Source organism: Erpetoichthys calabaricus, chromosome 4, assembly GCF_900747795.2.
Source record: "Erpetoichthys calabaricus chromosome 4, fErpCal1.3, whole genome shotgun sequence".
Lineage (NCBI taxonomy): Eukaryota > Metazoa > Chordata > Cladistia > Polypteriformes > Polypteridae > Erpetoichthys > Erpetoichthys calabaricus.
The window spans coordinates 21,979,298-21,995,418 of record NC_041397.2 but is presented as its reverse complement, the minus strand read 5'-3'; the positions used below and the strand labels follow the sequence as shown (position 1 = coordinate 21,995,418).

General features: G+C 39.2%; 1 protein-coding gene across 3 annotated transcripts in view; it reads left to right on the top strand.

Annotated features, from left to right (window-relative positions):
• The window catches only part of fndc3a (fibronectin type III domain containing 3A), a 418,327-nt gene that overhangs the window by 330,759 nt on the left and 71,447 nt on the right, over window positions 1-16,121 (top strand). For all 3 annotated transcript variants that reach the window (XM_028799242.2, XM_028799241.2, XM_051926327.1), the window contains 2 exons: window positions 5,709-5,795; window positions 13,036-13,174. In XM_028799242.2, coding sequence (XP_028655075.1) covers window positions 5,709-5,795; window positions 13,036-13,174 — 226 coding nt within the window. The remainder of the gene's footprint in view (window positions 1-5,708; window positions 5,796-13,035; window positions 13,175-16,121) is intronic.

Genomic DNA, 16,121 nt, shown 5'->3' with positions numbered 1-16,121 from the left:
CCCCCGTGTGGTTCTGCGATTTTTGCTCACCGTTAGATCTTGCATGGAGCCCCAGATCGAGGGAGATTATCAGTGGTCTTGTATGTAATAATTGCACCCACAGTTGATTTCTTCACACCAAGCTGCTTACCTATTGCAGATTCAGCCTTCCCAGTCTGGTGCAGGTCTACAATTTTGTTTCTGGTGTCCTTTGACAGCTCTTTGGTCTTGGCCATAGTGGTGTTTGGAGTGTGACTGTTTGAGGTTGTGGACAGGTGATAACAAGTTCAAACTGGTGCCATTAATACAGGTAACGAGTGGAGGACAGAGGAGCCTCTTACAGAAGAAGTTACAGGTCTGTGAGAGCCAGAAATCTTGCTTGTTTGTAGGTGACCAAATACTTATTTTCCACCATAATTTGCAAATAAATTCTTTAAAATCAGACAATGTGATTTTCTGGATTTTTTTTTCTCATTTTGTCTCTCATAGTTGAGGTATACCTATGATGAAAATTACAGGCCTCTCTCATCTTTTTAAGTGGGAGAACTTGCACAATTGGTGGCTGACTAAATACTTTTTTGCCCCACTGTATGGTTGAGGATGAGCTATTATTAATTCTTTCTGGGTGGTTGTCGACTCCTGCCATAATTCTGGGGTTGTGGATGAGTAATCAGCTGTGAGCTGTGACAAAACTCGCTGTTATGTTTTAGTTCGACTGTCTTTGCTAGAAAGAAAATGAGCTTCGTTGATTTGACATCGATTTCCTGCACATGCAAGAGTAGCAAACAACCTCTACAATGGCATTAACATCTGGCGTATTATCGCTGAATTGGACTTTGACTTGTTGGACTCGGATTTTGATGCAAGTGAGATGAAGATTGAAAACGAAAGTGAGGTACCAGCATTAGCTGGTCGGTCCCCAGCTGATCATGGAACTCAACACATTCGTGTAGCTGATGTGCCCACAGCAACGATCCCCTGGGAGGACTGCCATTTACAATGACAAGATACAAACCACATTGTGTCACACTGCGACTGCCACTGCTGCCCACCTGTCATGTGAAGACAGTCAGGCAGCCAGCCCACTGTGTATTTCTTCTGACCATCAAGCCACTCCCACATAGCCATCGCTGCTTGTGACACCGAACAGTAGCACGCAGCAACAAATATTTTATGTTGATTCATGTGTGAAACCATTGCTTTGTGAGCTTTTTGGAAAAAAATATTCATCCCTCAAAGATTTGAACATCGGTTGAAGCTGCCAGGTTGTTTTGTTTGATTTTTTTATCTGCTTGACGGTAACAAAGACGGTGTCATGCTTTTAATACTGTACGGCATCCAATACCGACTATTAGCATCAGCAAAAGAAACAGAAGAAAGTGACAGCGAGAATGCTTGCTGGATTATCCCGAGGTGTGAATGAGAGAGGTACCACCATTACTCCAATGTCATGGTTATGTGCCCATACTGAATGTGCTCAGTTTTTTTTTACCGATCTTGCAAGGCTTTGATTGTTTTTACCAAACATTATTCCACACTTTTGAGTTCTTTGGCCTTCATTCCTACACTGTAGTTGCATCCATTGTTTCTGTCGTATTTCAAATGATAATTACCATCAGTCTAGCCTCTTTGGAGTTAACTCAGAGTGACTTGGTTTTGAACTTGTATTTAAATTTGGTTAAGCCAGAGTCAGGCTCGGGGTGAAGTGTAATGACCCACTTTAAACTGTTAGGCCGGGACATCTCTAGGAGCAATATTTTGCCGCTATCTATTAGATGAAATAATATTATGCTGCCAAAAGTCATGAATATTTCTATGCGTTGTGCTACTTTATGGTAATGTTATGTTAGCTCATCAGTATTCATGAGTGAGGTGCAAACTTAAACCAAAAACCCATTGGCATAAAAAAAAACAATAAAGCTAGTTTTAGAACAATCTAAGATTGAACCATTGCTCAAATCGAGCGATACGGATGATGATATGAATTTGTCATCAGATGCTAACATGTACATGAAAGTGACACTTTTTCAATAGACTCTGACCTGTTAAGAGACAGTAATGTCCATATTTAGTGTAAGCTTCATACTACTGGTGACAATCCTGCACCTCATTGTTGCTCATTTACGGGCAACCCCGGCCTAAAGATATCTGGTTGATCATGATCATTTGGACAATTTACGATGGGTCAATGACAGCTTGTTAGAGAAAATAGTTGTTGAAACAAACAGCTGTGCTGCAGTGTCAGAAAAGTCACAGTATATATACCATTTGATCGTTGAAGTTGCTGCAGATAACATTGGTGTTTTTAAATCTCCTGATACTGCAGGGCATAGTGGGTAAACCACTCCAGAGTTGGTACTGCTCCACATACAGGTTGTTGCAGACACCCATGTTCAGCAAAGTTAATGAGTGAGTGTAATTTTTCACTCATTATGAACTACTTGCATTTCACTTAAACTATGATGAATCCATTTACCCAGCACTGAATCTGCACAAACTGTGAGATATGTATCAGACAATCATCAAAATTATGCAAAAGGTGTATGTTTCTTATCGTGGCATATGTATTGACGAAGTCCAATGGGTTGCAAAGGAAGGCAGTCATGGATACAGTGCATTGCATCCAAATGGGCATAATTAAGTATCAAGATCTACATGCTGTGTGAAGCAAGTTCTGGGAACATCTAGATCTTGATACTTTACACAGGTAGAAGGACCAAGTAGGATGGGTAAGTACAGTAAATACAGTGTTGCTATATAATCTGTACTGTCACTGGTGGATCCTTTGCTTGGCCAAGGTGAGGTCAGGTTGTGGAGCATGCACTGCTATTGCAGTACTCCCCACACAACGAAACAGCTCAGAATCCTGGTTGGCAACCTCCAGAGCAGACACATGGTTCAGTCCCATGCCGCGGAAATGACCATCTATCTGCCACAGCCAGGTGTTATGCGGGATTCCCCTTGGTCTGGTCCAGCCACTCAGGTCCTCAACAATGAGGATCCTGCGAGCCAGATCACCCTCAGGGAACTGCACCACACAGCCGTAGTGCCATAACCGATGCTCCCTCACAATGCAGGTAATGTGCCTCATTTGGGACTCCATCAGCAACCGCTCATTCAAATCAGTGGTACCCAAGGATTCTCCAAAGAGACACAATACCGAAGGAGTCCAATCTTCATCTCAGGTCACTGGATACCGTCCATGTCTCGCAACCATATAGCAAAACAGGTAGCACCAGGACTCTAAAGTCTTGGACCTTTGTCCTTTTGCAGGGATAATGGGAGTGCCACACACCCCTTTCCAGCGACCTCATTACACCCCCCCATGCTCTCCCAATCCATCTACTTACTTCATAGGAAGAGTCACCAGAGACATGAATGTCACTGCCAAGGTATATAGACCTCTTGACAAGGTCGACACTCAGTCCGCAGACAGATACACTGTGCCCAAGAGGTAATTAAAGGCCTGGATCTTGGTTTTTATCCAGGATACTCACAATTCCAAACTCTCAGACTAATCACTCAGTCTCTTCGAGAGCCCCAATCAGCACCTCCATTGACTCCGCGAAGATCATAGCATCGTTGGCAAAGTCAAGAACAGTGAATCTCTCTTCACCAACAGATGCCCCACAGCCGCTGAACCCCACAACCCTACCCAACACTCAGTCCATGCAAGCATTGAACAGGGTAGGAGCAACAACACATCCCTGATGAACCCCAGAATCAACTGGGAAAAATGCAAAGGTCCTGTCTCCACTCTTCACAGCACTCATAATACTAGTGTACAGGCCAGCCATAATACCCAGCAACTTTGGGGGGATCTTACAAAGTTTCTGGAAGTTCCACAAGGTAGCTTGATCAAAAATCGACAAAGGCTACAAAGAATGCTGATGTTCGTGTTTGTGCTCGATTAAAACTCTCAGTGCCAGCATGCGGTCAATGTCAGTCAGGTGGGATGATGCCTGTCTCCCAAATGGAAGCAATGATTGTTTGCAATGCTAGGAAGACAACCTTACCACCAGCCTGGAGAAGTTCATTCTAGACACCACAGATCCCTGCAGCCTTCGCTACCTTAATCTGGTTCACCACCAGCACTATCACAGTGAGATTGGGTGGTTTACAGCTAATTGAAGGATCAGACTCAAGAACCGTGGACCCTGAGACGTCCATCATTCTAGCCGGAGGATTAGCTTTAAACAGCTACTCGTACAAGTCAGCCTAGCGTGTCACAACTGCAGCCTCATCCCTAAAGGACCATTCCAGCACCTGCCCTGACTGAGAGATAAACACACACTGGTCTGGGCACACACATGATTAAATAGGAAGAAAATTTAAAAAGAACTTCTGACTTGGCAGTCCAAGTCACAGTGAGGCATTATACATTTGTGTTTCCTGACACACTTCTGATAATTCGTTGGCTGACGCTCATTTTTGTTTTAATCCTTTCCTTTGCTACAACTTCAAGGTGGTCCAAGTGTAATCTATAACTGAGCCTGCCCTTTTTAATTAGCTTGTTGATTCTGTGGGCTTCTCTTAAAGTGATGTTACTGCCCCAGTTCACCACAGCGTAGAAGATCACACTGGCCATCACAGAGTTGTGGAAGATGTACACATGTAGAAGATGTGAAGGATGTCACTTCCCACATTAAAGGAACACTGTCTCCTAAGGAAGAAGAACCTTCTGTGTCCTTTCTTCTCTAGTTCCTCTGTGTTATGAGACCAGTCGAACCTCTTATTGATTTGGACCCACAAGTACTTGTAGGCATGCACCACCTATGCATCACTTCCTGTATAGTGACACAAATAAGTTTTAAAAGCCAGGCTCAGTGACACACTTGCAGGGTTCAAGTCCCTGTAAGTGTTGTACATTCTTGTTGTGTCTATATGGACTTTTCTCCAGGTACCCTGGTTAATGTTTCACATGCCCAAGGTATGTGCCAATTGGAATTTGGCTCCAACTGAGTTGGCCTGGCAGTAGACTGGAGTCTAGCATCCCAATGCAACAGGTGTATACTGTGGTCTGCTAGGCAGTTTTGAGAATGTGTTATTTGTATATTAGTGAATAAATATCTCAAAGTAACAGCAAAAAGATGGCATAAAATAAAGCCTTTCTCTGTCACTGAGCCTGGCTTTAAAACTCATTTGTGGCTAATTGACTAGCCGGGAAACGTGATAAACACATTACAAGTAAAAGACTCAGTTTCATCTTCTGCACTGTGCTTTAGTTCCTCTAAGCCTCTGACCACATTACCTTAGGGTATATGTGGCTTTGGCAGAGAGCAGCAGTTTTAAGTCAAGCCCAATTCAAATATCAGGGGCTGCTCAGAATTTCTGGAGTCATTTGGTGGTTTCAGATTGCTGGCAGTTATCTCAAGTGTTTGCTGTAAGAAGGATGCTCCAAGAGTTTTCCTAGGGCAACATTTGCATCCAATTCTATAAATGGACTTGTAGTGTTTGTCTCAATCTGTATTTTATTTGTGTTGTTAATTTTTATTGGCTTGGATGATGTTTGTATTAAAGTATTTTCAGATTTGAAATCACATGTCTGTTACAGTGAGAAACATTTTTGTGGTAAAGCTTCTTGAGCTCAGAGAGCATATTATAAAATCTGAACTAAATGCAATTTGAAAGTACACATAAGGTGTCAATTCAACAAATTTTAAAGTGCACTGTAATTGCATTCTGCTTGATTTGTGTCCTCATTGTCACTTCTTATCCATTTTTCCTAGGGTTACGGTTTTAAACCAAAATATGATGGAGAAGAGCTAAGTTGTACAGTTAAGAATCTAAGAAGAAGCACCACCTACAGATTTCGCGTAAGAACTAAATGTTTTTGTTATCCTTTTCTTATATATGTTTCTAGTGAACCGGTCATATACATTCTTTTAATTATAAATGGTTCAAATCTGTTATACATGTACTGTAATTCCTTGCATTCTTCTTCTTTGCCGTCTCCTTCTTCCTCCTCGTTGTCGTCGTCTTCTTCTTTTTTGTAGGGTCCATGTCCTTGATCAACCTTCCCCATACAGCTCAGTCCTGCACCCCCTCTCCAGTCAGGTCCTTTTCCTTCAGAACGTTTTTACTTTATGTTCCTTCCCCTGTACTTTCATTCCCATCACTCTTTTGCCCACAAATTCATCTGTCCTCATTACATGTCCATTCCACATCAACATTCTTTCTGGTACTTTTTTAGAGTTTAATTTCCTGTTCTTTCTTTTTTTGTAACTCCACACATCCATCTCAACATTCTCATTTCTGAGAATCCAACAACTACTCCTGTGCTTCCTTTACTGCCCATGTGTCTGTTCCATACATCATTACTGATCCTACCAATGTCTTAAAAAACTTACCTGTAACCTTCTCCTTAATTCTTTGATCACACAATACTCCTGATATCTTATTCTAATTGTTCCATCCACACTGTACTCTAGGTTATACCTGCTTCTAGTTTTCCATCTTGCGCTACCACTGATTAAATGTATCCACTCCCTTCAATGGCTTCCCCTGCTGACTGAATTCTGATCATTAAACCTTCTTCCTATTTATCTTCAGCCCTCTATCTTCCAAAGCCCTTCTCCATTCTTCTGACTTACTCTCCACTTCCTCTTTTCTGGTGCTACACAACACAATGTCATCAGCAAAGAGCACACACCAGGAGGACTGGTCTTTTATCTCATGAGTCAACACATCCATAACCTAATCAAAGAGGTAGAGACTTAAAGAAGACCCCTGGTGCAGACCTCCTCTAAGTGGGATCATGTCTGTTACCCCAACACTGCTTTTAACCCGAGTTCTCACTCCCTTCCATATCCTGCACAATTCTCAGACACTTCTGGTCCTCCTTTCTGTCTCATGCACCTCCAGACCTCTTGACATGGCACTCCATCATAAGTCTTCTCCACATCAAAAAACGCTATATGCAGTCCTTTCTGTTTTTCTCGATGTTTCTCTATCAATCGCCTCAATGCAAAGACTGCATCAGTTGCTTCTCTCCCTGGCATAAAACCAAACTGCTCCTTATCTGTGGTGGTCTTTTCCTTAAGCCTTCTTCTATAACCCTTTTCCAAATTTTCATTGTATGTGACATCAACTTTATCTCTCTGTAGTTTCCACAATCCTGAATGCCGCCCTTCATTTTTTGTAATTAGATTTTTTCAATGCATTTTTATTTTAATAAATGGTGAATTGTCAGATATCTTAATGGATTTTTTGGTTGATAAAGTTACTTTCTCTGCTATGTGTAGTTCTTGACAATGTAAACTAAATTTTATCATTTTCTCATTTAAAGTGCAAGTGTAGTTTATTGCAACAATCCTCCACTCAAGTTGTGCAAATGAACATGACAAGCACACACCTAAGTGGAATAGCATTCTCCCACCTTTCCTTACTAAGGGAGAAGTATTTGATTTAACCCAAGATTTGAGAAACCAACTAATGCAAAGCATCCAGAAAGAGGCATATACTCCAAAAAAAAAACTAAGAGCATTGTCATTCTAATTTTTCATCTGCCTACTGTAGGTAAAAACTGTGGGTCTTTGTATTGAAAGTGTGGGGATGTACCATTATTAGTAGATAAGATTTTATTAGGGCAAATAGAGTTATTTTGTTTTTTTTTTTTATTCTAAGGTATTATTGTTGTGTGATGTTAGGCTTAGGTTTTATATTAAGTCATTTGTAATAATTCTTACATTAGAACGTTAGAAATTTGATAAACAAGAGGAAGCTATTCAGTCCATTAAGCCCGTTTGCTTAGCTGACAGCTAAACTGTCCCAGTATAGCATCCAGATTCTTCTTAAGTTGTCGAAGTTTCTGCTTCAAATGTGATAGAAGAGGTCCCTAATGTCATACCTTCTGCCCCCTGAACAACATCAAGGAACAAAAAGCAGGGTAAAATTACATCTTTATTAAGAAATAAACATATGGAGGAATAATGAAGTACAAATTAACAAAACGGCAAGCTCCCTCAAAAAGTCCGGAATCCCCTGCCTGTCTGGTGGAATGACTTACCATCTTGTCCACCTCCCTAATACTGAACTCTTAATCACCTCATGTTTGCCTCATTCTTTGTTCCTTCACTCCAGCAAATTAAGAGTACTCCAGGGTATGAAGTGGATTAAACCCCTCTTTCTTGGTGCCTGTTAGCCAAGCCTTGGACATTACGAGCTGGAATTCAATCCCAAACCCAAACCTCATTTGTCCGAGCCATGTCTGAAACAACGTGCTTCCACCTCATGAGCTAGAAGTTCATGACTGGCCTATTGATAGTTTCATTTGGAAAAAAGATAATCTCATTGTATAATGCATGCCATCCTATAAAATATTTTTCATTTCCACTAAAGAATTTGCACAGTTTGCCAGTGTTGCTCACAGTCTGTCCAGGAGGTGCCGTATCGGACTTTAGGCTGTCCTTGTAACGTGCTGGTAGTGTCCTTGCCTTTTGCAGCCTCATGTCAGACAGATAGACAGACTTTCATGGTATGAACATAAAAGACAACATTGCAAATTAAAGATTGTCATTACGCTTGTATGGTTTACTGAGAGCTAAGATGTTTCAGTGTCTCATTTATACTTTTTCTGTCAGGTGTTTATTTCAACCACATCCTTTATTTTATTTGTATTCTGTATTATCGTTAGATTTTTGAGATTTACTAAGACGGTTAATTGGTTGTTCTACACCTGCACCTTAAGAATAATACACACACACAGATCTTAAATAAATGTTGTTGTTGTTGTTAGCCAGACAATGACGTGAGTGATGACCAATTTTGCCAGTCACTCTGCAATATTTTACATTGGACCCTAAGTACGTATAAGAGTGATTCCAAATGTTTGTTACTATTAGTACTCCACATACGGACTCACCATCAGCAGCATTAATGAACATGTTCTACATACAAAGGCTCAACACCTTTTTATGTATATGCCATTTACCAACCAAACAGTGTCTTTCTTCTACTGCAGTTGTTCTTCACATTGAGGACAACTCTCAGCATATTAAGGTGCAACAAGAAAGCAGCAGTCTACCCCCACGAGTTGCCCTAATATATACTTCAGTCAATTAAGATATAAAGACAAAGTAATAGAAATGTAAGAGCAACATGGTATTTATTAAAGTAAAATACTACCAATAGAAGAAAGTTATAATATAATATAAAATAGATAGCAGAAGTCTGGATATAGTCTTAAAAAAACTTACTGAGAATCAGCCTTGTTAATGGTGGATGTTGTCCTGGGCTGCTCTTTTGATTTAGCAATCTGTGTTATGCATAGGGTATGCTCTGTGATGTCCAGATCAGATGGTCTCTGACGTTGCTTCCTGTGACGTTCCCGCTTTCGTTGCCCCCTCTGTTCCCTTGGACAACCCATACTTATGTTAAAGTTTCATGTGGGACCTCAGGTCATGTGTTATTGTACACATTTGAATGGCTGACTATCCTTACGATGGATGCCTCTGTTCAAAGACTTTTATCTTTTTGCACATTTCATACAGCTTTCCTTTCCCAAGTTATAACTAATTGAAACATCTGTTGATTCTATGGTATGATTACTCTTTTCTGTTCATAAACCGACTGAAACAGTTACCTTAACGTTCCAATCACTGGTGTAATATGGAAAGAATGTACAAGAATAGAAGCTGTCAGTATTAATTACCCCTGCAGTAGAATTGTTTTTAGGGTCCAGTAAATTCAGTTAATCCTAGTTTGTTTAAACAAAATTTAAAGTTAATGTAAGCAGTCTATTATTTCAAAATATGATGATTTTATACTCCAGGATCATTCTTAATGGTTACCCCTTTATACAACTGTTGATTTTATGCTTTACAAGGTGATCTTGAGTGTTATGAAGGGTGCAATCCAATCAAATGCATTCTTTTATTTATTGATGTATTAAAACATTCCATACAATCAAGTCACGCTTAACAAAACTAAATTCAACCCCCACCCTGTGAGTCCACCAAACACAGCTGTTAGTGGATTAGGACGGATTGTGACACCAAGGCTGTCTGAAAGGCATTTAAAGATTTTGGTCCAGAATGATGTTAATTTGGTGCACTCCCAAAACATGTGGCCCAATGAGGCTGGAGCTCAGTTGCAGCGTTCGCAGGTTGGATCTTGTCCTGGAAACATTTTGGGCAATTTTAAACGAGTTATATGTGCTCAATAAAAGATTTTAAGTTGAATAGTTACATGCTTTGCACAAATGGAATTAGAGGAAATTCTATACATGGCTGCCTTCCACTCCTTTTTTGAAATTACTTTATTATTTTGGCCATTCTGCCAATAACAGGGTGTATATGTAACTGAAAGCAAAATCAGTCATCCCAGTGCACTTTAGAATGACAAATACACATAACATCATAACTTTGAATATACAGAGAGATGCAAAATAAGTAAATAGGAGGACATGCAGGCAACTAATCGAAGCAGAAATTGTCCCAGCTGTCAGTCAGTACTTGGATTCCAGCTTCCGTGAGGTTGGTCTGTCGTGCAGCAGTAGTATTTCACTGTATTATCTACATCCCATTTGTAAGTGCTGAATGGTCATCACAGCTAGGAAGAAAATACGGCAGAGATAAACTAGTCAAAGATGACATCCAATATCAAATAGAGGAATTTGGGAACTGGCACAGCTAATAATGCACCTGCTTTTGGAAGCTGAAACAAACTCTTTGACAGAATGTTCAGAACACTTTCATTCACATAGCAACTAATGAGAAAAACCTTTGTCTTGGAATTTACTGTTAAATTTTAATAACTTCTGTAAATGTCAGCAATTAATTTCATAGCTTGTAAATCGGTAACATGCATGAGTTGTATGGTATGTGATACCTTTACATTGACTAATGAAAACTGAAATTAGGATAAATATTTATAATTAGATTTGTCTGTATACACATACTAATAAAACAACAACAATTTATTTCTTTTATTGCTCGAAATCACACAAGGAATAGGACACAAGGATCCTCCCCCACCTCGCACCCTCCACAATGCTGGAAAAAATACTGCTCAATTTCAAGGAATTAAACACCATTTCCGCATTATATAAAATCCTTTTAGAGTCCCTACCTTTCAAAGATCCAAGAGGACATTGGGAAGAAGATCTCTTAATCAATATATCAGAAAAGGAGTGGAAGGTAGCAAAGCAGAGAATTCACTCGAGCTCCATATGCGCAAAGCATAGAATTATTCAACTAAAAATTATGTATCAAGCTCACCTGTCTCGCTTAAAACTGTCCAAAATGTTTCCAGGGCAAGATCCAACCTGCGAACGCTGCAACCAAGCTCCTGCCTCACTGGGTCACATGTTCTGGGTCTGCACCAAATTAACATCATTTTGGACAAAAATTTTTAAGTGCCTTTCAGACAGCCTTGGGGTCACAATCCCTCCTAACCTACTAACAGCTGTGTTCGGTGTTCTTCCAGACGGACTTGAAGTGGAAAAGGACAAGCAAACGGTGATTGTATTCATCTACACTTTTGGCACGCAGACTTATTCTGTTAAATTGAAAGAATCCTAATTCTCCTCTTATAAGTCAGTGGGAAACCGATGTTTTATATTATTTGAAATTGGAAAAAATCAAATTCTCAGTTAGAGGATCTGTACAGAATTTTTTCAAAACCTGGCAGGATCTAATCAATATTATTTTAGAATAAGAGAAATAACTATAACCGCATTTAATTCCCTTCTCCATCTCTTATGTACATATATATTTATTTCTCCCATTCTTTTGCTTATTGTTGTCTTATTAAAAATCCCTAAGCAATTCTCCTTTAGCTAAGCTCTCCTTCTCAGGGGTGGGGTTTGATTTGTCTTCAATTTGTTTGGTTATAAATTGATCTATTTGTATGGAATGATTACAGTAAAAATTATTAAAATAAAAAAAAAAAAGAAATCACACAAGGTATGCCTCAATGAGCTTTAGCAGGCCCTGCTTCTTGACAGCCCCCCAAGCCTTGGCTCACTAAGAAGACCAGAAAAAACTCCCTCACAAAATGGAAGAAATCCATAATACAGAGCTTCTCCTGTTCCTCAGCTTTGAAGAGGAAACAGTGACACAAAATTATGACAGTTGTGTATTTCTCTTTGTTATGAGAAAGAAAATGATTAGGAGGTATAAACAGCACACACAGCAGTTAACACGTATTGGACTTGATATGGTTTATCTGCACAGGTGTCAGATAACTACATTTTAAAAAGTGAGCTTTGCTTCTCCTTTCTCTTCACCAGACTACTGTTTCCCACTGCCACTGTTTTTCTGCTCTTTGAAAGGTTGCATCCATTTTCACTCTAATCTCAGTGATCTGTCAGTTCTTGTATCCTCAGACTTTTTGTTGCTTTTATGTTGTGCTGCTGCCATCTGCTGGTTCCACATTACATTGGCCATAAGCTTTTTCTCTGTTTAAAGGCCTGGACAAAAGTGAAGAGTTGCCTATCTTAACACACGTTCAGTAACATTCCCAAATTTTATTCCTGGGCGTCTTACCTCTGTTTTATTGAAAGGGAGTATTTAAAACCCATCAGCAAATAATAAAGTCTGGCCTCCCTTTTTGTTTGATTGTACCCCAACTACCACCTGTAGATGTCTACCCTTTTAATAGTTTGGATTTGCAAAACTCTGTCCTATTTTTCTCCATGTTGCCTATTATTCAGTGTTTTATTACTTTTCACTGTTACAGTGAGCACGATCACAGCTCTCTTTCAGGGTATGTTTAAACAATGTGTTCAAAACTGTGTTAAGAAGATTGTGTTTGTCTGTTGCTATAACGTAATTTGAAGATTATGTGACATTTTTATGAAAGTTTAATTCAGGTCACTGCAAAGGGTTCACAAAAGTTTTCTTGCAGACATAAATTATGAGTATGGACTGGTGCAGAATGAACTGGCAAAAGGCAAAATAAGTTTTAAGTCCTCAATTTTCATCATCTGTATGTAATACAGATCTATAAACATAATTGAACTTGAGTTTATTGGCTATGATTATTATACTTGGACTATGTATTTGATGCAGGGTACAGTTCATCTTTTACAATTCTTTTGTTTTTTTCTTGTAGGTTATTGCTTATAATTCAGAGGGGAAGAGCAACCCCAGTGAGATATCAGAGTTCCTCACTAGCCCAGATAAACCTGGGGCTCCTTCTAAGCCAGTTGTTAAGGGGAAGATTCATGCCAACAGTTTTAAGATAACCTGGGGTAAGTTTGCATTAGTAGTCTCATTTTTTTTTTTGTGCATTTATATCATAAAATGTTTAAGTCATTGCGAAATTTTATACCAACGGATAGTCTGATGTGACAGTCTGGGTCAGCTCCACATTCTTTAATAGCTTCTAGGAACCACTTGAACTTGGAACTGCCAATTAACATATCCAAATTTGAGCCAGGCAAATGAGAACACCCACAGTTGGCAAGGGTGGTGTGAACATGCTTTATTTTAGAAAACAAGCAAACCGTTTCCAAACTGCAGTGTAGATGTCTTCAAATAAATAATCCATAACGTGAGTGGAGGTTAAAAAGTTCATAAATAATCTATTATAAAAAAAAAATTAAAACACACAGCAGGAAACAGGTCTAAAAACTCACAATTCCAGATGCATCTTTCTAAAAATTGACATCTCTTCTGCATACCCAGGCACAACCAGCCTTTGACACTCCCTGAAGTTTACGATTTTTTTTCATTGTCCCTGGCCTCGTGTCAGTTTTCCTGACATATGCCAAGAAGCTCATAGCTTCGTATCACTGCACTAGTAGCCCGCTTTTGTTTTGCAAATGTGTGGATTAGCAGAATACAGCCTGCTAAATCCCCCACATTCAGTCAGATGAAGACATTGCCCTACTACAATCCTCACAGCTTAAGTCTGTGTTGGAGTGTTTATCTGACGATGTGTTTGTAAGGAATTATATAGGTTATGAAATACTGTACTTTGAAATACATACATTTCATGTGTGTTCTGTGTCTATAACGATCTGTGTAAAGATAGAATGACAGAGGAAATGTGAGGCAAGAAATGCTGAATACACGGCTAAAACAGAAAATGCTTTCATATGTTTTAGTAATAATGACAGAAAATATTTTCATATGTTATAGTAATAATGACATAATGTTGACGTGAAGTGTAGGATGTGTGAAGACTGACGCCCAAATATCCAAGAAACACTTTCACAATAGGTGTAACAAAACAAGTATGCTTTCATTCAAGAATAAAACCGAAGAAAAAGAAATTGCACATTTGACATGTTGCTGAAGCCCAACTATCAGTCGGTTCAAAGTAAAAGACATTCACATACGTGCGTGTTTGCACGTTTCATTTTCAACCAGTTGTCACTGTGGTAACGGTGATCTGTCTCTGATCTACACAGATGCCGTAGTGGAAAAGCTACCACTTAGCAACCTCAAGATAAATGGTTGTTGTTATTATCTTATAATAAACACATACATTTGATGTGAGTCTGTAATGTCCTGTGTAAATTTATGGTACTTGTAAAAGTTAGCGCTGAAGGGATAAAAGCAGATATATAAATGCAGCTCAATCATTTCTTCTTGGTGTCTTGTTGAGCAAACAGACAATGCAATGTCTGTGGAGGATGTTATTTTTCCTCGCACATGGCCATTCACATCAACATGTCATTTGAATGACTTTTTTTTATTCTGCTTTATTCTAGAATCCAAGAATAAAACTGTATTTAAAAAAAATTCAGCCTCAACACACAAAAAATGTTTTGGGGCAGTCACCCGTTTATTGGCCCTGGCTGCAAAAGGGTATAAATAATCTCACTGATGTGCATAGATAGATAGATACTTTATTAATCCCAATGGGAAATTCACAGAACGGAGTTCATGACTGAAATGTGCAGAGAAGTGGTCTGTCATTTAAGGCAGGGAACCAGAAGTGATGTTCTTGGGGCCAGAACCGAAAGTGATGTCAGTCTTGGGGACGGAACTGGGAGTAGAGTCTTCAAGGTTGAATCAGGCAGAATTTCCCGTATTTGGTCTGCAGATAAAACAGAGAAAGGTTCAGTGCACCCTGCCACCCCCTGGCCTGGCGTGGAATTACCTTCACTTGGTCCATTCAGCCTCCACCTATGCGCACATGTTTGACAATACATGTGTATGTATATACGTTTATATATGTATATACTATATATGTATGTATATATGTGTGTGTGTGTGTGTGTGTGTATATATATATATATATATATATATATATATATATATATATATATATATATATATACACACAGTATATGTGTGTGTATGTATATATGTGTACATATATATGTGTGTGTGTGTATATATGTATATATCAGATTGTGATTCAGACTACGAATGCCATGAATGTAATTACCCCGATCTACTTGCTGTCAAATGAACGAACCACACGTCGCAGCGTAGCGTTAGGGGCTTCACCTCTGGCGCTGACGTTCGAGGTTCGATTCCCGAGAGGGGATGCAGTGAGTGTGTACGCCTGATGAGCCCAGAATTAGGGCAAAACGCGTACTCTTTGCATTATTTGACAGTAAAACTATTTCAACCATATGTATATATATATATATATATATATATATATATATATATATATATATATATATATATATATGTATGTATGTATGTGTATATCTATACTAATTAATAAAAGGCAAAGCCCTCACTGACTGACTGACTGACTCACTCATCACTAATTGTCCAACTTCCCGTGTAGGTGGAAGGCTAAAATTTGGCAGGCTGATTCCTTATAGCTTACTTACAAAAGTTAGGCAGGTTTCATTTCGAAATTCAACGCGTAATGGTCATAACTGGAACCTCTTTTTTGACAATATACTGTAATGGACGGCAGCTCGATGGCCGTGGGAGGCGGAGTTGAGTGTCACGTCATCACGCCTCCCACGTAATCACGTGAAAAGACTGTGAACGCAGTAGGGAGAAATGAAGGAAGAGCCGCAAACAGCGAAGAACAAAAAATTCATTAAACAATTGAGAAGGGAGCGAAAAAGTAAGAAGCGAGCGAGTGAAGCATACAAGCATCTTCATAAGGGAAACAATGCACCGTGTAAAACGTAAGTTTAAATTATGTTTATTGAAACGCTCCCGTTAAGGATTGCAATAACATATTTGCGAGATAAAAGAACGCAGTAGGGAGAAATG